General features: G+C 49.2%; 2 protein-coding genes across 3 annotated transcripts; one reads left to right on the forward strand and one right to left on the reverse strand.

Annotated features, from left to right (window-relative positions):
• Positions 1 to 245: 245 nt before the first annotated feature.
• C8H1orf35 (chromosome 8 C1orf35 homolog) lies at positions 246 to 2,930 on the forward strand. The gene is made up of 7 exons (XM_036195521.1): positions 246 to 606; positions 748 to 793; positions 895 to 977; positions 1,053 to 1,125; positions 1,235 to 1,320; positions 2,115 to 2,243; positions 2,363 to 2,930. The coding sequence occupies exons 1-7, from the start codon at positions 362 to 364 to the stop codon at positions 2,481 to 2,483; spliced, it is 783 nt and encodes a 260-aa protein (XP_036051414.1). The 5' UTR covers positions 246 to 361; the 3' UTR covers positions 2,484 to 2,930.
• Positions 2,931 to 3,696: 766 nt separating this feature from the next.
• Positions 3,697 to 19,426, reverse strand: Arf1 (ADP ribosylation factor 1). 2 transcript variants are annotated; one of them, XM_036195522.1, is made up of 5 exons: positions 19,337 to 19,426; positions 5,623 to 5,806; positions 5,427 to 5,537; positions 5,100 to 5,224; positions 3,697 to 4,974 (listed from the first exon to the last, which is right to left on the reverse strand). In XM_036195522.1, exons 2-5 carry the CDS (start codon positions 5,768 to 5,770, stop codon positions 4,813 to 4,815), a joined length of 546 nt encoding a protein of 181 aa, XP_036051415.1. In that variant the 5' UTR covers positions 5,771 to 5,806; positions 19,337 to 19,426; the 3' UTR covers positions 3,697 to 4,812. The 2 variants fall into 2 exon arrangements, with proteins under 2 accessions (XP_036051415.1, XP_036051416.1); XM_036195523.1 differs by lacking the exon at positions 19,337 to 19,426 and adding an exon at positions 18,913 to 19,085.
• Between the last annotated feature and the right edge of the window lie 2,066 nt (positions 19,427 to 21,492).

Consider the following 21,492-nt stretch of genomic DNA (forward strand, 5'->3'; position numbering starts at 1 on the left):
TGCGGCGCCCTCCTGGTGTCACCAAAGTTCGTGGGCATCCCAGTCCACCGAGGATCCTAACAAGCGTGACACGTGAGGTGGCACAGAGCCGGTTTTTTTTTTTTCCAAGGTGCTAGTGCGCAGGCGCACGTGGTAATGGGCTGAAGGATGCGCCTGTGGGTCTAGTACTGACTGAACACCGGGTGCAAAGAGGGACCTCGGCTGAGGCTGCCCGAGCCACGCACTGCGCAGGCGCGCGGACACCTTCGTGAGAGGCGCAGGCGCACGAGTGACGTCACGGCGAGCGTCCGGAGGCCGGGTGGTGCGGGAGTGCGACGCTCGGGGCTGCGGGTACTGGAGATTGTGCAGGGTCTCCGACGCCATGTTCGGCTCCAGCCGCGGCGGCGTGCGTGGCGGGCAGGACCAGTTCAACTGGGAGGACGTGAAGACCGACAAGCAGAGGGAGAACTACCTAGGCAACTCGCTGATGGCGCCAGTGGGCCGCTGGCAGAAGGGCCGCGACCTCACCTGGTACGCGAAGGACCGTGCGCCGTGTGCCGGCCCGAGCCGTGAGGAAGAGCTGGCGGCTGTGCGCGAGGCGGAGCGCGAGGCGCTGCTGGCCGCACTGTGAGTGCCGGGGCGGCGGGGCGACTGCCAGCCCCGGGGATGGGATCCGGGTGGCTCCGGGGCGGGGCTAGATGTGGGCAGGGCAGGGAGGAAGGCCCCTGGGGCGCATGCCCCCTTGACGTGCACCCCCGACCCTCGCAGCGGTTACAAGAACGTGAGGAAACAGCCCACCGGCCTGAGCAAGGAGGTGAGTCCGGGATGCGGGTTGGGGGTCCGCAGGGCGGGAGGGGATCTATCTGTACGGGTCTAGAACCTCCTGCCCCCCCCCCCCCGGCCCCGCGTTCCTAGGACTTCGTGGAGATCTGCAAACGGGAAGGAGGCGACCCTGAGGAGAAGGGCGTGGACCGGCTGCTGGGCCTGGGCAGTGCCAGGTGCGGCGGGTTGGGGAGAAGCGGGCAGGACTGGGTGGTGGTCCAGAACTGTCCTCAATGCTCTGTCCTCTGCAGTGGCTCCGCAGGCCGTGTGGCACTATCCCGGGAAGACAAAGAGGCTGCCAAGCTTGGGCTGTCAGTGTTCACGGTAAAACTTGTCAACCCCATTGCTCAGGATCTTGGGCTTGGGGGTGTCTGGGAAGACGTGGGGCGGGACTCCCTGGGTGTCCCTCCCCACAGCTGAATTTCTCATATAGCACCACCGCGTGGACAGCGCAGGCCCAAGCACCGCCCCGTCGGCTGCCAGGAAGAAGCCCCGTGCTGAGGACAAGGCCGAGCAGGAGTAAGTTGAGTCTGAGTCCCTATTCTGCCTACTCATATTCGTCAGTGAGTCTCTTGCTGGCCTCCTATGTGAACTATGCCAGGCGTGGGCGTGAGGACACTGCACTAAGAGTGTATTCACATGAGAGACTGGATGTCTAGGATCATAGGTGGTATACTGGGAGGTTGAATGCCAGGTCTTTTTTTTTGAAGGACCCAAGCACTGCCTTAGCTCTTTTGGGCCTCCACCTCCAGGCTGGATGTGCCTACCCATCCGGAAGCCCAGGAGCCTGGAAGTGGAATGGAGTTTCAGAAGCTGCCACTGGTGACCCAGCAGGGCCAGTTTGATGAGAGGTGGAGCAGTTAAAGTATGAGGCTAGGAGCGGTGGCACTTGCCTTTCTTTATTCCTAGCACTTGGTAGACGGGCTGATCTCTGAGAGTTCCCGCCAGCTGGTTTCCAGGCCTTGGGATTTAGCAGTGCTTGTCTGTCTGGTTACTTCTGTGTCAACTCAACTTTGTACTTCAGTAAAATAGTGAGTTCCAGGCTACACAAGCCTGCGTAGTGAGAAGCTGGCTCCCCCACTACCCCACAAAAGGAGGCACCCAGGTTAGCAGCATTCCAGAGGGAAGCTTAGCCTTGTGGAGCGGATGAGGAGCATAAATTAAGCTCACTTACAAATATAAACTCACAGCATGTAGACATTACCTATGCTCAGTGCCATGGTATGGACCCTGCCCTAGTGGGACTACCCCACTGCTTTCAGCTGGCAGACTCCAGTCCTTCACACTTAGACCCTTTATATTCTCTCTTGCAGTACAGAGAGCTCTAAGAAAAGCAAGAAAGAAAAGAAACACAAGAAGAAGAAACACAAGAAACACAAGAAGAAAGACAAGGAATACAAAAGGGATACTGACAGCTGCCCATCATCTCCCTCCCCTGCTAGGTAAGCTAGGTCTACCCTCAGGGGCACAAGGAAGTGGGGGGCAGAGCTGGCCAGACCTGTTGGGATCCTTGGTAGGGTGAGAGACCCCTTCAAGTGTCTGGTTGTCCTTGTCTTCCTAGGCCCAGACACCAGAGACATGATTCTGACTTCTCCCCCTGCTCTAAGAGGAAGCGGGGACATAGCCAGGACAGTGGAAGGAGCCCATCCCGCAAACGACAAGACAGAGGTTTTGATGACTGAGAAATTGGCTAGACCAAAGGACACCAGAGCCCTGGTTGCCCTTTGCTGGGACCCTGGCCACCAGCCCCCTCCCTACTTGCTCAAACCAACCATTCCATCCCTATCTGGGATAAGGCAGGTGGTAGGATTCTGAACCAAGCTTGTTGGACCTTGGGATCTATCTCACCATTTGGAGGCAACTTATGTGGCAACCACTCCAGGCAGCTGAGGAGTGGGTCCTAGGTGACCAGAGACTAGTGATTCTGTGAGGGTGTATATAGTGCCCTTGTCTTGCCTCCATGCCAAGGAAGATACAGTTGCTCAGAAGCCTAAGGCCAGACTCCTGTTTCTGCTACTTCTGCTGCTACAGGCCCTTGAGGTTTAGGGGTATGTGTGTTTGTTTGGATATCTGGTTACTTCTTTTTGTATCAACCCACTTTGTACGTAAGTAAATGTATTTTAAAAGTAGAGTGTATCATCTCACTGAGGGCAGGTTAGGCTGGGATCCTGTGGCCCCAGCATGGGGCATCCATCCAGCATATCTGAAGGCACTTGGTCTAGGGACCAGAATCCTATCCTTGAGGCTGCCTTAAGACCACACAAATGACGAAGGAGTTGGAAGAACAAACTTTTGTGGATATGAATGCATCTGCTGCCTGCCCAAGAGGTCCAGTCTAGTTCCTGCCTAGACAGAAGCAGTGGTTCAGCAGACCAATAACAGCAATTTTAGGGCCTGTGTGCACGCATGGGCAGACAGTAGAAATCAAGCCAGAGTCTATATAGCAAGTTGTTCTCTTCTGACTGTAAAGCTGTGTCTGCTGGGTGGGTGTACTTCCTGTGACTCAAGCTGTAGCTTGCACGCTGACCTGTGCCCTGCAGGTGGCCACCTAAGCATGAGTGAAGATTAGTTATCTAGAACACCACCTCAAGGGAGTGAAGGTCTGTCCACTTAGGCAGGGGTCCACTCAGGACTTTGGATCTCCTAGTGGCCACACCCACCCAGAGACATGTACCATCCCAAGGCTGGCCACCTACTGAAAGGATAGAAGGCAACATACCTGAGTTGTCACAAAAGCACTGAGGCTGGTAGTGACCCTGAAACGTAATGGGAGCCAACAAGACACCCAGGTCTCACCAACTTGTACCAGGGCTTGGAGGGTACCTGTTTTCTCTTGAATTAAAAGGGCTCTCTTAGGAAGCAGCCTGGCAGTGGTGACACTAACACACAAGCCCATCAAATAGTTAAGAGACTTTATTCTAACAGCTATAATTACAGTGCTTGTCGAAATGAAAACTGAAAACAAGTATACAAAACAGTTGATTACTAATTGTGTATTGAAAGCAGTAAGAGGTTCCACGACACCAAATAAACCAGTTCTGAGATTTCCCCAAGATAAATTTAACAGCTCCAGCTTCTTCAGTGTTTATCAAAATACAAAAGAAAAAAGTAGAGGTCGTCTTTCGATGGCAAATCGGACCCTTGCAGGCTGAGGGAGAAAGCTACTTCACACATGGAGATGGGGGTGCTCCAGGATGTGGGTCTGGAATGGATCGACCCTCCCAGCTTGCACACGCTCCTGCTGGTGAGACCCAGGCCTCCTGCCAGCGCGTCCAAGTGGGCCCAAGAGTAAGCTGGGTATGTAGGCTGCCATCTGGCCCGGCCACACACCAAAAACAAGCCGGGCCCTGCACCCCACAATGGCTCCCAGCCCACCCCTAGGTGACCATGTGAGCACAAGTACAAGCACAATGCTATGGAATGCAGGTGACCCAAAGACAGGCGAGTCACGGGGCTCTACTGTGACCATGCAGCGGATGGTGGTTTGTCACCTTCTCTCCTGTCCCCATGGGAACAGGTGATCCGATGGACTAGCATTCAGGCCATTACTGCAAAACCTACACTAGGCATAGTCTCCGTTCTGTGTGTTCAAGTGTTCTTGTCCTGTATTTTTAACTATTTTAAAAAATGCACTGAGTTTGGGTTAAAAACCAACCACCAAATGGATACTGACACCAGTCTACAGCCCAATGGCTCCTGGAGGCCAGGTGCCCCTACACCCAAATCCCTTCTCAGTACTGACAGTGAGTTGATTCTCTTTTTACAATAAAAAAGCTAAGTAATATTGCATAGGAGTACCAGAAACTGCCTCAGTGGAAACAGAAACTATTTACATTAAATAAAAACCTGGCTGCAGGCTGCGTCTGCACATGTACAGCACGGTGCGATGCACACTGTGACCAACCCATGGAGACAGCTTCTGGCACTCAGGACCACAGAGTCGCACGTTTGCCACATGAGAGGAAAGCGGAGGGCGGAGAAGAGGAAGTGAGGGGGAGGGAGGGGTCTGGTTCACTTCTGGTTCCGGAGCTGATTGGACAGCCAGTCTAGTCCTTCATACAGCCCGTCCCCGCTGGTCGCACAGGTGGCCTGGATGTACCAATTGCGGTGGCGCAGGGAATGCAGGCCCAGCTTGTCTGTGATTTCAGCAGCATTCATGGCATTGGGGAGGTCCTGAGGGAAAGGAGGAATTAGTGGCAGGGACCAGCAGCAGCCAGGCACCCGGGGCAGCTTCTCACCCACCCTCTCTCTTCCCTGACACAGGTTCTCCATCAGGGAAGGAACTTGCTGGTACCTACCTGCTTGTTGGCAAACACCAAGAGAACGGCATCCCGTAGCTCATCTTCAGCTAGCATCCTCATGAGCTCTTCACGGGCCTCATTCACGCGTTCTCTGTCATTGCTGTCCACCACGAAGATCAAGCCTGCAACACAGCCACATTACTGCACATACTGAACTCTCCCCACCTGATCTACCCACAGGCTCTAGATCCAGTCCTCCCACTCGCCATGATGCTTTGTGTGGCTTTATGACCTGATACTGGCAAGGCCATCATCAGGCTCAGTGAGCAAGTCCATCCCTTTGGGGCAGACAAGAGGAATCCAGGACAAGGATTGGCCCCTCACCTTGGGTGTTCTGGAAGTAGTGGCGCCACAGCGGCCGGATCTTGTCCTGGCCGCCCACATCCCACACAGTGAAGCTGATATTCTTGTACTCAACTGTCTCCACGTTGAAACCTGGGGGCAGGGTTACAGCTGAGTTTCCTCTGTACTCCAGAACCCCAAACCCAACCTCCACCCCGGTCCTGACCCAGCTTCTCACCAATGGTGGGAATGGTGGTCACAATTTCACCCAGCTTCAGTTTGTATAGAATTGTTGTCTTCCCTGCAGCATCCAGGCCCACCATGAGAATGCGCATTTCTTTTTTGCCAAAAAGGCCCTTGAAGAGGTTTGCAAAGATATTCCCCATGCTTGTGGACAGGTGGAAGCGATACTGGCCAGAGACCTGGGGAAGCAAGTTGTTCCAGTCCTGTTATGTGCTGCCAGTTTAGGCCCTGAGGCAGGTCAGAGACATACCTACCTAGGAGTCCCTGGCCCCAAGCGTTCTCCCATCCTTCCTGAAATCTTATGGATGGGGGGGGGGGGGGGGGGATAATTCAACCCCAGGTCCCAGGTGGCAGAAAACCCTGTCCACCAGACTCACTAGGCATCTAAAGGCCACACACTAATCAAGGAAGGCACAGATACCAAAAAAACCCCCCCTTGTTTCCCAAGTCTATTCACCTATCGGGACATCTAACTACAGCCTTGCACACTCACACTTGGGAGCTGTCATGTTTACTCTCTAAATGAGAGAGACATGAGGCCTTTTACAGCCTAACAAGAGTTCTTTACAAAATCAGAGAGAACCATCTTACATCTCTATCCTTACTTCGAAGTGTCAAAGTACCACAAATTACAACTAGAGGGCTGGTCACACTCTAGGCTCAGTACTACAGGCCAAATGTTCCATCACCTCCTGGTGACAGCAGGACAAGCCCAAAAAGAACTGTGGTGTCACCTCTCCAGGCATTTCTGTCATCCAGGTCATGAGATTGTTAAGGCAATATCTCATCCATCTCAAGCAGCCCGAGAAGGTAGAGACCCAAAGAGTAAACCGATGGCAACATATTCCCTTGAAGACCTATACAAAAGGCTGCTCCTATGAGTACATTACGTGAGGATGTGTTCCTCCAAGGACATGTACACACACTCAGAAGGGCCCACTGGCAGAACAGAAATGCTAGAGGTGCCAATCAACTAAGCTGGCACCAAGCTGGCACTAAGCTGGCCTATCAGATGTTAAGGGCTTCTAGAAAGGATAGTAAGGCTTCCAGGGCTCTGGTCTCATCATCTAGTGGCCACTTTTATTCATCACTTGTTTTTCATCCAAATGGATTTTACTGCTTTCTTAAATGCTGATTGTTAGCTCCTAATAATAAGAGCAAATAGAAGGCCATAGAGCCTTCAGAAAGAGAGGTAACTGTGTACTATAAAAGGCTGCTGGAAAATGAACAAGCATGGTGTGAGACAGGATGACAAAGTTTCCCTACATATTGTCCCTCTGTGCTACTACAACAGAACACCACAAACTGGGCAAAACAACAGATGAGTTAGACATCCCAAAACATTGTCTGATTAGGTTAGATTTTTGGCTCTAAGATGTGGCCTTCAGTTGTATCCTCCAGAGAGGAATGCCATGATATCATGTGGTGAGTGTGAACCTACTTTCAAAGTCCTTCTCAAGATGGCCCTCATCCATTCTTGAGGGTGGAACCTTCAGACCCATAACACCTGCCCAACATTATTGCACTCAATAATTTCCTATATATAAACTTAGGGAATACATTCAGACCATAGTCAGTATATTCAAAATGAAGGCTCCCAAAAAGCAGAATAAGAAAAATATAAACACAAGAGGATGGCTGTAATTCGAATATTTGGGAGGCAGAGGCTGGAACACATACTGAGATTATCAAAGAAAAAGAAGAAAGAAATCTGGGCATGTTGAGTCATGCCTGTAATCCCAGCACAAGGGAGGCTGAGGTTGGCAGACCTCCTCAAGTTTGATGCCAGCCTGAACTAGTGCGAGACCTTTCTTTAGAAAAACTAAAAAACAAAACCAATGGCCAAAAGGTGGTGGTGGAAAGAAGTAAGAAGAAAAGAAAGACAGGTGGACAGGACAGATTGACAAAACTAGAGAAGAGACTCTTATCTAGGCAGGAGGAGCACATGCCTTAAGAGCTGAGGCCTGCTGCCAAAACAGTGACAATGCAGCGCTGGTGGGAGAAGGACTGTCAATACTTTAAAAGTTCTGAGATTATGGCTCTCAACCTTTAACTCCTACCTACCACAGATAGAGAAGAACAACTCACTTCAACATGGCAAGTCATCCTCTGAGGATCCAAACCAGGCAAAAAGAAGTGAGTCCCTAGTTGCCATAGAGTAGGGCGCACACCACTTAGCTGTTTGAGTTTTGGTGATGTCGGGAATTAGGAGAGTGTACAAGTACAGGCAAAAATCCAAAGAGGCAACACACAATTTAAGCAAAAAAGCCCAACAGAAGCAGATGGATATCTGATCAACAATCAGTTGTCCATGCAAAAAATTCCACGTTGTAGCCAGATGGTGGTTGCGCATGCCTCTAATCCCAACAGATCTCTGCGAGTTCCAGGACAGACAGACAGGGCTGTTATACAGAAAAACCCCATCTCAAACAACAACTACAAAAAATTCCACCTTCCTTCCAAATCACAAGTGGCTTGGTTATCAATGAAGAAACAGTGGTAAGCAGGGTGGGTATACATGGAAGGCTGGTGAGGCAGAGGGGGTATAAGACAGCTCTTTATGCTCAGGTAATGTGTAGAAACCAGTAATACCTGCTATATGTGGTAGTGCTCACCTATGATCCCAGCATATGTAAGGTTGAAACAGAGTTCAAGAATAATCAATCCTTGGTAATAAATAGTGGGCTAGTCAAGGCCAATCTGAACTACATGAGACCCTGTCTCAAAAAGAAAAGTACCTCCCCAAACCACCACCACCACCAAAAACCACAAGAGCACAGAGAGAGGGGAAGGGGTACTTGCACCCTAACAGGTCCCTACAGTAGCAGGCAGTCCACCCTGAATAACTGTCCTGAGTAATAGTGGTGGGGATCTCAGCCAAGTTTGACTGCACAGCTGCATGGCTGCCTCACTGTCCATGACTAATGGCCATCCAGTGCTGCATTGCATGTGATTGGGCATGGCCCACAGCTGAGTGTGCTGGGCCTAAGCTACCTTCTCTACAGAAGGGCTATGAAAACCACAGTGATCATTTTCCTCCTCCTCCTCCTCCTCTTTTTTTGGTTTTTCCAGACAGGGTTTCTCTGCTTATTTTGGTGCCTGTCCTGGATCTCACACTGTAGACCAGGCTGCCCTCAAACTCACAGAGATCTGCCTGCATCTGCCTCCCAAGTGCTGGAATTAAAGGCGTGCGCCACCACCACCGCCCAGCTCCTTTCTTTTTAACAAGAATCACCAAAATGAACATCAGTCATAGAATTAAATGAGGTGAGCTCTAGATTTAAGACACTCAACAATCTAAATTTAAGATACTCAATCCCCTGCTCACACAGGCAGATGTAATCAGCACTTCTGCATTGACATTCTTAGTGTCCTCATGACGCTACATCTACTGCTTTTAGAACAGGCTCAAACCCAAGAATGTCTCCACAGAGAAAAGCCCAGTAGCTACATGGACTCCTAATCACCACCAGGGGCTCTGGGCACAGGCCCTGACTGCACGATGCCCAGTCAGGGTGCTGTCACCTTCCCTCTACAATCCCCACGTACAAGCCAAACCTGCTTTTCAGGTTCCTCTGCATTACTCCCTTAGCAGGCAGTGAAAACAGACTTCCCAGAGAGCTCTTGCTGCTTTATTCTGCCTCCCAAGCCACCAGAGGGAATGCCTTAGGAAGGACTGCCAACAATGACCAAGTTGGAATGGGGTCAAGAAAGTTCATTCTTTGGAGAGGTAGGATAAAGGTTGAAGCAGCTTCCCCTTTGGCAACCACCCTCCCCACACTGGCCTCTTGAGTAAAGGTGAGAAAACACAGCTGAGTCCACACCTACTCCACGATGAATGAATGAATGCAACCAGTCTGGTTTAGCAGCTGAACAGGAGCCTGATGGGCAGCCCGGGGGAGGGGGTCCACCAGACTCAAGGACACCCAAGCACATGTCAGACAACCTTCTCTAAATCAGACTGTGTAGGTTTGCCATTTCTCGCCAACTGTTGATACTATTTTGAAAGAATCCCAGTAGGAAGAGAGGTTTTCTGCTGAAGAATGTTCTTTCCTGAAAAGGGCTCAACTTTACTACATGAATAAAAAGTTGGTGATATTTTAAGAGTTAGTTCCTTTCAGGGGGCTAGAGAGATGGCTCAGTGGGTAAAAGCACTTGCTACTTTTGCAGAGGACATTAGTCCCATTCTCAGCACCCACATGGCAGTTTACAACCATCCTTAGCTCTAGTTCCAAGAGATGTGGAGCCCTCTTCTGGCCTCTGAGGGCACTGCATGATACACGCAGGCAAAACATGTATTTTTAAAAATTTTTTAAATCTTTAAAAACATGTTTTTTTTCTTTTTTTATTTTTAAGAAAAAGCCAAGATCTCTCACTGACCCTGGAGCATACTAATTCAGATGGAATGGCTTAGTCAGAAAGTCCTTGTGCAATAAGTATTATTACTGACTGAGCCAACTCTTTAGTTTCTCCCTTCTGCTTTAAGACAAATCCACTGCAGTATAAATTACATATATTAGCCAGGTGGTGTTGGCGCACACCTTTAATCCCAGCACTTGGGAGGGAGAAACAGGCAGACCTCTGTGGGTTCAAGGCCAGCTTGGTCGACAGAGTGAGTTCCAGGACAGGCTCCAAAGCTACAGAGAAAACCCTGTCTTGAAAACCCAAAGTGTGTGTGTGTGTGTGTGTGGGGATTATGTATATATTTAGTCAGGCACAGTGGCATGCACCTTTAATCTCAGCACTTGGAATCAGAGGCAAAAGGATCTCTGTGAGTTCAAGGCTAGCCTGGTTTACATAGTGAGTTCCAGGGCAGCCAGTGCTACACAGTAAGATCCTGTCTCAAAATTAATTAATTAATTACATGTTCAACCACCCAGATCAATAGTGTATACTCTCAGCTGTTATATTTGAGGAAAAATACCAAATATGAAACTTTTCTGAAAGAATCTTAACACAATATAGAACATTTTTTAGCTAATTCCCAACAATGACACAATCAGATACATGAAACCCTGAACCATCCCCCAACAGGATGCCTGTAACTTAAAAAGGAGGCTTCTTTAGTGTCATGTGTAACACGCTCACATGGTGACCTCTGCACATAGTGCTCTCTGTACATCAACAGGAACTGAGTATGTCTGTTCCTAAAGCCTTAGGTCTTCACGTGCACCTCAGTGGAATATTCTAGGTTTGGTCTGGTCACACAATCCAATGCTGCTCTCCATGTGTCATTATTTCACAAAATCTGCTAAGGGTAAACTGAAGGGGGGGGGTAGGACAGGCAGGCACTCCTGTGAGGGCAGAACTGTGACTCAGTCAGCAGGGTCCAGGCTGGGAGCTGGAACCCAACCAAGCCTGCTCTGCACACCGCCTCCTCTCCCTCAGTTCTTGTCTTCTGAGTTGAGGGAATGGGAGACTCACTAGGTCTGATGTGAGTAGGTGGGATGATGAGTGAAAATGAAGCTATGAATTATGAATATCTGATATGCAGAGTCTCTGATAAAAGACCCCCAAAGGGACAGATTCTTTGCAAACTTAAGATGAATGTTCTCCCCCCTCCCCAAAATCAGTGTGTAACGCTCTCTCAGCTGAGTTCTTGAACTATGGTAACAAGAATGCTGAACCTTGTCTTTATGTTGTTTCTCCCTTTATTCTACTTTTAAGCATTGCCTTTCTTAACATAACTACCTTCAAAATATGTCACCAAACACATTCACGGTCACATTAACTCTATACATTAGCAGCTCTAAGCAAATACTGACTGGGCTACCACATGGCCTGTAACTAGAGCTACAATAAGGAATTCATGAAACACAATTTTTGAGACTTGTAAAGGCTCCAATGGAGAAGCATCTTGTCATGTGTGTCATCTTCCTCTCAGCAACAGAATCTTGACTTGTAACTGGGAGTCAGGGCTTCCAGAATAAAATCCACATTTTCTGGAGTTTCTTCCAGCATTGTATGCTCAGGGCACCTACCCAGGGGCAACAGAACCCACATCCCAACATAGCAGTTCTCAACCAGTGGGTCAAGACACATTTAGGGTCCTCCCCCCTCCCACACAGGGTTTCTCTGTGTAACAATCTTGGCTGTCCCTTTGGGGGTCTTATATCAGAGACTCTGCATTATCAGATATTCATAATTCATAACAATAGCAAAATTATATAATTTTAAATTATATATTATATATAATTGGGGGCAATCACCACAACATGAGGAACTGTATTAAAGGGTCCAGTATTAGGAAGGTTGAGAACCACTGCCCTAACATGTACTGCTACCATATTTCTACTTTGGCAGGAGGTACTTATCCCACTGGAAAAACTCCAAAACCACAATCTGGAACTGGAAACAGCTCAGCAGCGAAGCATTAGGTTTGCTCCCCCAAACCACAGACAAAACAAAGCAAGGAACACAAACATTCATCAACCCAGAAACACATCTAAAATGGTGGAAAGCACAGTAACAGGACAACACGAGATGCAAATGAAAAACCACCATGACTGAAATCAGAAGGCCCGGCTCAGCCCTGCCCTCCCTAGTGACCCTGTAGCCACTGTTCTGACTAGCATTCTTCATACCTTAGCCCACTCAACATGGCTACAAGACCACCAGCCTGGGACCAGTCTGGTGCTTCCAAGGAAGACCCCACCCTGACTCCTTATAAGCCCCAGGTTAGCTGTGCCCCCCCAGACCCTAGCCCTTTACTCCTTCCTCATCCTTCTTGAGCACGTGGATGGAGCATGCAATTGTGTAGAGGAGACAATACCAGTTGGCTATAGACAGGTGCGGCTTGTTTTTGTTGTAGACTGGAACTGAGGGGAAATGACCCAAGATCATACCCTGATCTCTCCTACCTTGAGATCCACAGAGCGCTTGATTGCTAACATGCATGTTCTCAAACCACCCAGGGCTCCTGCTGAAGCAATGAGGCTGAGTCTCAGGGTGGCTGTGGCCTCTTCATGGCACCTTGCTCCACTGTTCCTTACTGAGGGCAGAGTAGGCACAAAGCCAAGCCAAGTATCACACACCCAAATTAATCACCACCATCCCTAAGAACAGGAGAAGCAGAAGGACCCGGAGGAGCTGGTAACCAAGGACTCTTAATTTCTGTTGCAAGGCAAATCAAAGTAATGCAGCTTTACCAGCTTACCCCTTTCTTTTTTCTTTGTTTAGAGTTTTAGTCCATTATCATCATAGCAGGAAGCATGGCAGCATGCAGGCAAACACCTTTTTCTTTCTTTTTTTTTTTTCTTTTCTTTTTTTTCCAGACAGGGTTTCTCTGTGGCTTTTGGAGCCTTTCCTGGACTAGCTCTGTAGACCAGGCTGGCCTCGAACTCACGGAGGTCCACCTGCCTCTGCCTCCCGAGTGCTGGGATTACAGGCGTGTGCCCCTGCCTCCGCCACCACTGCCCGGCACCCCTTTCTTTATGAGCTCCCTACCTCCAACACTGACGCGCGCGCGCGCGCGCGCGCGCACACACACACACACACACACACACACACACACACACACACACACACACACGGGTGGGGCCAATGAAGCTGGACATGGCATCCCAGAGGCCCTTTCCGCACCGAAGAAAAGGGGAACTGGAACAGCCAACAGCTAGTTCATTGTGGTTTCATAAAATAAGTTCTTCCTCAAACCAGCCTTAGTGAGCAGGGCGCTCTTCTTCTAAAACTCAACTTTAATCCTAGGTCCAGCCCTACTTCAGACAAAGAGGCTGGTAGCTACTGGGGTACTTATTGAGTAAGTCAATCTTCAAAACTTGACTTTTGACACAATAGCTCAAATCTGTAATTCTAGCACTCTGGAGACTGAGGCAGGATTGCCCTGAGTTCAGGGCCAGCCTGGGCTATAGTTTGAAATAGTCTCATGACAACAAAAAACGAAGGGCTACAGATGGCTCAACTGTTAAATATTACTATTGCAGAGGGCCAGAGTTCAATTCCCAGCACTTATGTCAGGCTGCTTACAACTGTCTGTAATACAGCTCCAGGAGGATCTGACACACTTCATACAGGATCTTGAACACTGCACTCACTTACATAACCACATGCAGACACACACAATTTAAAAATTAAAAAAATTATATATATTAAAAACCAAAAACCTTTGTTTTTACCTTCAGGGAACTTTCATTTGGAGGGTAAAGAGTGCCCTGCCCCTTCTTTTGAATACTTGCTCTTCAGGAGGAAACAAGAATAAAGTGTACAGGAAGGCTGAGCTGTCACTAGGCTCCCTCAACTTTGCTGCAGTCTTGCCCCACCCTGCTGGAGTGAGACACACACACAAAGACCACACCCCCCAAGTCCACTGTCCACACTTAGCCAGGCACTGCTGACCACACACTACTCAATCCTATTTCCCCATTTTCCCAATGTCAGAAAACTTGACGCCTTGCCTTAGTTTTTAGAGGCCTCCCCTCAGGTGACCAGCACTCAAGGCATTCTCTAGCAACTAGCCCCATTCTCTGAGTAAGGAACCTCCATGTTTCCATATTCAGCTTTTCCACCAAAACTGCCCCCTTCCCATTTTTCCACCCAGTTCTTCAGACTTAAACCATGGAGACTTGCTGCTACCACCTCCCGCTATATCCCCACAACTGATAATCAGGTGCAAAGTGACACCTGTGATGTTAGAACCCTCACATACAGTAGCCATGGGACTACCTGGTGCCCACCACACCCTTTAATCCACTGTCATCTGTCATCTGGTAAAGAAGCCAATAGACAACCTAACATCTGCACAAGAGAAGATCCCCATGAGTCTGCCCCAACGATGACATCACAGGGACAAAAAGGGAAGTAACTTCTAGTGAAACTCTACTTTAATACTAGGCCCAGCCATTTCCATACACAGGACAAAGGGAGGTGGCTAGTTACTGAGGCACTAAACGCCGACCACAGCAATCTCAAGGGCATGCCACCTCCAAAATTAACTTTTTTCCTGAAAACAGAGAACAACCTTTTGTAAGGCACTGAAGAAAACAAAATGCACTGCCCTTGACTTACAAGGCGGTTAAAGCTGGGTTCCTGGAAGACTTGGAACATCTGTTAATATTATGCCAAAGAAAAGCTTTATCTTTCTGTGATCAAGCTTAGGCTATCACAGAGGGATTTTCTACCTACATGAAAACCACACAAGTGGCTAAATGCCAGAGGGTGTTGCTTCCCTACCTGAGAGAACCAAAGGGTTCCTACAGATTTCAAAATATCCTTTCTGAGGACTACAAAGCTGCTCCAGGGACCAGGAGCACCCTCTCTCTAGTCCTACCCTCCCACACTGCTCCTGGCTGGTTTCCATACTCAGAGTATACTTACCCAGCTCACAGCCCTTGTGTCCTGGGCTAAGAAGCCTCTGGTTCCTTCCCCAAACCTGCCAATCTTTTCCTATCAGATCTCTGCATAAATGTCACCTGCGAGGTGACATTTCTGCCTCCTTGGATAGGCCCCAGTGCCTGCCTACATAACTCAAGGAGGGTCAGGACAAACACTCTAAAAGCAGGCATGGACAAGTAGCTTTTGTGTCCAATGCTAAGTAAGGCTGCAGCCTCCACCTTTTTCCACTAGGCCCCTCACAGGTGACTCCTTATTAGAGAAGAGAAAGCATGTCATTTTTAAAAAAAAGGTTTATCAAGGCCTCTGGGATTAAAACAAAGATCATACACCGGCGGAGAGGCTAATCCTAATGACTGTCTGGGAAACTACAGGGCCAATAAGCAAGACTGCACTATTTTAAACTATGCACAAGTGTGTTGTGTGAACATTCCTACACCAGTTACATCTAGAGACTCAGGTGTGCACATACCTGGGAACTGAAGGTAAAGCTGTTGAGGAAGCAAGGTATGCATCAAACCTACCCCAAGAAATGCTAGCTCTAAGCATACATTTCAGTTGAATACCTTGGTATGTCCAAAGTCAGATGAGACTTTAACAGAAGAGAAATGTTAAAAAATGAAACTAATGCCAACCAAAATTACACCACCGAAGTCACTAGGAGACAGTATTTTAAATATAAGCTGTTGGAGTCAAACAAGGAAGAACAGAGGAAAACACACTTCAGGTCATCTAGCTCTGCCTTCATTCTCATTCTTCAGCAATGAGTCTCACAAAATCTAGAAACCCCTTCCATGGCCACAAGCACCTAAATCATACCAACAGAATTAAAAAAAAAAAAAAAAAAAAGAGGAGGAAGAAAGAAAAACTTGTCAGAGGACACCTAGAGAACCTGGGCCACAAACTTCCCTGTTTCAGTATATGCCATTGTAAAAATATTTTGACAATTGATACCAACAAAAAGTTATTGTTTAACGTACAGTCATCAAGCACAAAGAACCTTTTGGAAAGAGTTCTAGTTTGCTAGCATCCCTTTAACAGGTATATTTACCTGTATAGATAGTGATTAAGAAGGTTTTGTTTTTTATCACATAATTCTTGCTTCCTGAAATTTGCAGTGATAATAACCAAGCCCCACTCACTCATACTATACGGCAGCAATTCTCAGATCCTCAGAAATATGGGGAGCTGTCTGCCGCATAAACTTAATCACCTCTAACTACTGTCTGTAAAAATATGCCTGCCTAGCATGGGAGCACACACCTGTAATCCCAGCAGGTCGGAATCTCAGGGGCTAAGGCAGGAGGATTGAGTTTAGAGCAAACCTGTACAACACAGTGAACTTCTTCCCTATGAACAACACCAATAAAATATAGGTCTATCTTCCTATTCTGTCAATTCCCTGTATCACTTAAACCTTCCCTATTATCGGGGCCTGCAGGGAGTACTACTATTCCTAGTATATTGGCTGCTGAGAGGCAGCAAGCCCTGTTACCAATTTGAGTAAAAAAATCAGGAAACAGGACCAGGTAAGAATGTTGTGGAGGTTGGGCCCTAATCAGTCTCCCAATTCTTTATATCTGTAGCAGGACAGGGGAGTGAACACCTAAAAGGTCCTCCTGAAAATAAAGATCTTGGATGTGCCCATACTAACAAGTTTTCCAGCAAGGCCACTTGACCCACCTGAGAGGGCCGAGTTACCTTACAGGACATTGACAAGCAACACCACAAGCTATTACCTGGAATTTGTATCACAATCAATATTGGACACAAACCTCATTGTGTAGTAAGGAATCCCAATGTACTCACACACACCCCAGCTATCCTGTACTTCTCAGCATGCAGTATCAAACCCTTTTCAATAGTAGATAGAGCATGCGTGCGTGCGCGCGTGTACACACACACAAATGCTCTAAATGTCAGATCTCAACACAAAGAAATTTTCATGTTTCTCTCACCATCTCTGTCAATTTCATGAAGATCAAAAACCAAAGGGATTCATGAGAGGCACAGGGACAGATCATGAATGGCATAGCAACCTAGAGCAGGCTGAGTCTGATGGGCTCCTGAATGCAAATGACATATATAACCAGGCAGTGGTGGCTTAGGCCTTTAATCCCAGTACTAGAGAGTCAGAGGCAGACAGATCTCTGAGTTTGAGGCCAGCCTGGTTTACAGAGTGAGTCCCAAGACAGCCAGGACTGTTTCACAGAGAAACTCTGTCTTAAAAAACAAACAAACAAAAACCCTGCACATTAATGTAACATTTAATTCAAAGAATCTGAAAAACATTGACCCAACACCCTCAAACCACTGTTAACAAAGCTATTGCATGAACCTGCACAACAAGTTTTTCTCTTGGTTAGGATGCCTGACACTGGGTCACCACAATGCTGGTCTAATTTACCTTTACCTAAAAAAAAAAAAAAAAAGGTTGTAGTTTGAAGCCTGTCTGGTCCTGGGCAGAGGTAGCAACCCAGCAGATCGAAGATTTTGAACATCCCCTCCACAAGATACTATTGTGCAAGAGGCATAATGGACATCTTAGCTACATGATTTACAATCAGAAGCGTGTGTGAGGAGCACAGAACTAGTTATTGTTACTTTCCTTCCAGGATGAGTAGACTGAGTATGAGTCAGCTGTTATTCACAGTTAAACCGTGTTATGTGTGCAGTGCTGGAGATCCAAACTGAGACTTCACACAGCTAGGAAAAGCACTCTACCTCTAGTTCTTAAACCCTTTTGAAGTAGCAATTCTGTACATCTGCCTCACAAGCAAGACAGCAGTGGGTGATCCAGTGACTCAGACTTATTTTCAACAAGATGCTTCAGGATAAGTGACAGGCATCCCACTAAGAGAAACCTTTATGCCACAGAGGCAATGTAGTTCCACCAGGGTAGCTCACACACCTGTGGGCCCTTACACCACACAACTCTCAACTCTGAGAAACAGAGAAACCAGGTAGTGACAGTTCATCAAATCTCACGGACCAGGCTATTTGTGACAGTGCTGCTGAAAGCTCAAAGGTGAGGGCACTACGGTCGCCGCGTCACTGTAGACACTGGTGAAGACCGAGGAGGGACGTGGAGCCGGCACACAAAGCGCCACGGCCTCTCACTAGCCTTCTGTCTGACACACACTGCAGAAACCACCAGAAGCAGCCTGCAGGAAAAACTGCTGACCACTAGTTGTGAAACAAGAACTACACCGGACTACTCCAGCATCGGTTGGGGCATCGACTACTACTGGGCTGGCTCTCCAGCGACTTCTGGGACTAAAGAGTACCTGCCCCTTCCTTTTCGGGCAAAACAGCCCCTTTCTGGACGGCAGAACTGTTCCTTGATGAGAGCAGATTCCCTAGCACTTAGGTACCATACAACAGTTCAGCTACATACAGTTCAACATGGCAGGACCACCACCCTGACTGGACAGGCAGAACTGTGTACTGGATCTGGTCTGTTACCCGCAGATGACTCAGAGACTGGGAGCAGGTTGTTCCAGAGACCAGGTTAAAAATTCCCAAGTCAGAAGGGCCCTTCTAATCCACACCCCCCCCCCAAAAAAAAAGAGCATCAAGGAAGTCAGTCCAGAGGTGAAACAAGACCCAACTCCTCCAGAGGCCACCGGGCCCTTGAGTGTAAACCTCAATGAAGATCTCACCGGAGAAGTGTGGGGCCCAAATTACGGTTCACTGGGGATCAGAGTGGGCACTCTGGGGTCCCCCGAGATCAGCATATGCTCTTCTTAAATCCCAGCACCCGGATCAGCAGTCCCCAGCCCCAATCCCCCTGTCCCATCCCTTCCCCTCCTACAGCTCTGATTCTCTGGGCCGACAGGAACCGGACTCGAGAAACAGAGGAAGATCTCGCCACCTGAGTGACCTTGACGCCGTCTCAGGGCCACCCAAGCCTCAGTTTCCCCTGCCCCAAGGCCCGTACCGTATCTGAAGCTGTCGGCTAACCCTTCTAGAAGGGAGATCCCGTGCTCCCCGAGCCCTGCTCCCCGCTCCCGGGTTCCCGGGCTCCCGGGCCGTGGAGCCTGGGAGAGGCGCAGAGAGGAACAGCAGGAAATCTGGCTTCCTGGAGAGGAGCCGGCGTCCCGGCCGGACTTCCGGGCTGCGGCCCGCGGCGGGAGGCCAGGCGTAAGGGCCGCCGAGTGGGGGAGGGCCAAGCGGCCGTGGGCGACGCGGGACTCGGGGAGCCCGGATCCTCTGCCCGGCCTGCCGCTAGGTCCGCTGGACACAGATCCCGGCCCGCCCGACCAGACTTGGCCCTTAGCAGCCTGAATCGAGCACCCCTCGACGCCCACGATGACCCGCCCGTGGCCTCCCCAGCTTCGGCCCCAGCGCGCCCCGCACCTCACCTCCGCGGCGGCTGCTCCCAGCCAGGCGTTGGTTTCGCTCCCACAAGATGGCGGCGCTGACGGCAGCCACGTCAGCGCCTGCCGCGGGGCACGCCGGGGGAAGAGGGCGGGCACGCCTGATGCCCCGCCCCTAGAGAAATGGCGCTTGCGCGTCTGCACCAAGTAGCCTTCACGGGGTGGAGCCAAAGTCGCTATGCTTCCGGATCGCGGCCCGGGCTAGCACACGGGCTCCCCGGACTGGAACGCGCAAGGGTGTGGTGTGTGAATTTCCGTGTCCATCGACGCGTGCGCACGCGCGCCTTCCTGCGGAATTCCAGCCCATTCCGCGGATGCGGGGGTTGAGGACAGTAAGCGATCTAGAGCGCCAAGGTCAGAGTGGGAAGGTCGTGTCAGCACTGGGGGTGAGATGTCCCTCTCAGAGGTCTCCAGAGTCTCTGATATCCCAGCTGGCCCTGGGCACTGAAGATAATGATGTGACTGACAGGTGACCGCAGCGGGAAGAGGCGCAGGCCAAGTGTCAGATACGCACCACGCCTCTACACTGGCCTTGGACCTGTGTGCACTCTTAGAGCTGACCCAGAGAACCAGAGATTTGCGTGGGGATCGCACTGCCTGAGCGGGTACTCTGGGTTGCCTCGGTGTGTGTTGGGGGGGGGGGAGCGCTAATGAAGGATGCAGGTGAGGAAGAACCTGTTACATCTCCCTGGGAAGCCTTCCCTGACCGATCAGAAGCAGCAGCAATCTTGCGTGCCCCCTTTCCCAAGTAAGCGGGAATCAGATCCAGGCACTGTCCAGCCTGTCTAATTCTTCCACCCCATCTTTGTGAGGAATCCCACAGGCAAGAGATGTTCAGGGACCTAGGACATTTTTTTCTTTAACCTGGAGCCCTATTTGTTGAGTTGGTAAGAGGCAGTTCTGTTACCTGGGCCTAGATCAGTCACTCTGTGTCCAGGCACAAGGTGCAGGGCAGACTCACTGTGTTTAGGGGCTGAGATCTCTGCATAGCCCTGGCTGTCCTGGAGCTCACTCTGTAGACCAGGCTGGCCTTGAACTCAGAGATCTGCCTGCCTCTGCCTCCCAAGTGCTGGAATTAAAGACCTGCACCACCACCACTACCACCACCACCACCACCACCACTACCACCAGGTTTCAGGGCTCCAGTTTTAAGTGCCACTTCTGTAAATTGCTATGGGGGTACCTGCCCATTCCCTCCCACCCTCAACACACAGTAAGTATTCATGCAAAGCCTTGGGTGCTGGCTCTTCTTGGGTCCCAGAGTCCTGTGATCCCAGCCATATAAGAAGCCTGTCACAGACACTTTACAGATGAGAAAGCAAAGAGACAGTGTCCAGGAAAACCACAGATTACCAATCAGGAACCAAACTCTTTGTGTTCCTAAAAAGACAAAATTGTGGCAAAATAGAGACAGAGTGGTAGTCCACAGTTCATCCTAACCTGACCACTGTACATTCTAGTCATGACCAAAAACTCACTGTGTATCCCATAAATAATTATTTGTATCAGTTAAAAATGTAAATAACCATTGTAGATACCTCGCAATGGATGATAAATCTGAAGTAGACCCTACTACTAAAACCTAGATCGGCTTTCACTATCTTCCCAGGTCAGGTTAAACCTCCAGTGAAATTTTCATGTTGTATATAAACTCTGAGTGTTGAATTGTAGATTCACTTAAGTGTATATATCTTTTTCAAGATTTATTTATTTTATATATGTACATGACTGCCTGCAAATATATATGTATAACACATGGGTGCCTTGTGCCCAAGGATGCCAGAAGAGGGGGTCAGATCCATTGGAACTGGAATTACAGGTGTTTATGAGTTGCCATTCGGTGCTGGGAAGCAAACAAGGCCTCTACAAGAGCATCAAGTAGTCTTATGCACAGAGCCGTCTCTACAGCCCCAAGTATATATTAAAAAGGAAACTGGACAACTGAACTGAAGAGATGGCTCAGCCCTTAAGAGTACATACTGCTCTCACAGAAGACCCAAGTTCTGTTCCCAGAGCTCAACCCGAGTTCTGAGGGGTCTAATGTCTACGGCCTCCACAAGGGCGTGTGTGTGCGCTCTCTCTCTCTCTCTCTCTCTCTCTCTCTCTCTCTCTCACACACACACACACACACACACACACAC

The sequence above is a fragment of the Onychomys torridus genome, chromosome 8 (assembly GCF_903995425.1).
Source record: "Onychomys torridus chromosome 8, mOncTor1.1, whole genome shotgun sequence".
In the NCBI taxonomy this organism is placed as follows: Eukaryota; Metazoa; Chordata; class Mammalia; order Rodentia; family Cricetidae; genus Onychomys; species Onychomys torridus.

What these genes read in the sequence shown, in the direction of transcription:
- C8H1orf35 (XM_036195521.1), top strand. Translation starts at nt 362, where the DNA reads ATGTTCGGCTCCAGCCGCGGCGGCGTGCGTGGCGGGCAGGACCAGTTC. An exon ending in GAGGCGCTGCTGGCCGCACT is followed by an intron (nt 607 to 747) that starts GTGAGTGCCGGG and finishes CGACCCTCGCAG; the next exon opens with CGGTTACAAGAACGTGAGGA. An exon ending in TTGGGCTGTCAGTGTTCACG is followed by an intron (nt 1,126 to 1,234) that starts GTAAAACTTGTC and finishes TTTCTCATATAG; the next exon opens with CACCACCGCGTGGACAGCGC.
- Arf1 (XM_036195522.1), bottom strand. Translation starts at nt 5,770, where the DNA reads ATGGGGAATATCTTTGCAAACCTCTTCAAGGGCCTTTTTGGCAAAAAA. An exon ending in GACCACCATTCCCACCATTG is followed by an intron (nt 5,538 to 5,622) that starts GTGAGAAGCTGG and finishes CCCTGCCCCCAG; the next exon opens with GTTTCAACGTGGAGACAGTT. An exon ending in TGGTGTTTGCCAACAAGCAG is followed by an intron (nt 4,975 to 5,099) that starts GTAGGTACCAGC and finishes CCTTTCCCTCAG; the next exon opens with GACCTCCCCAATGCCATGAA.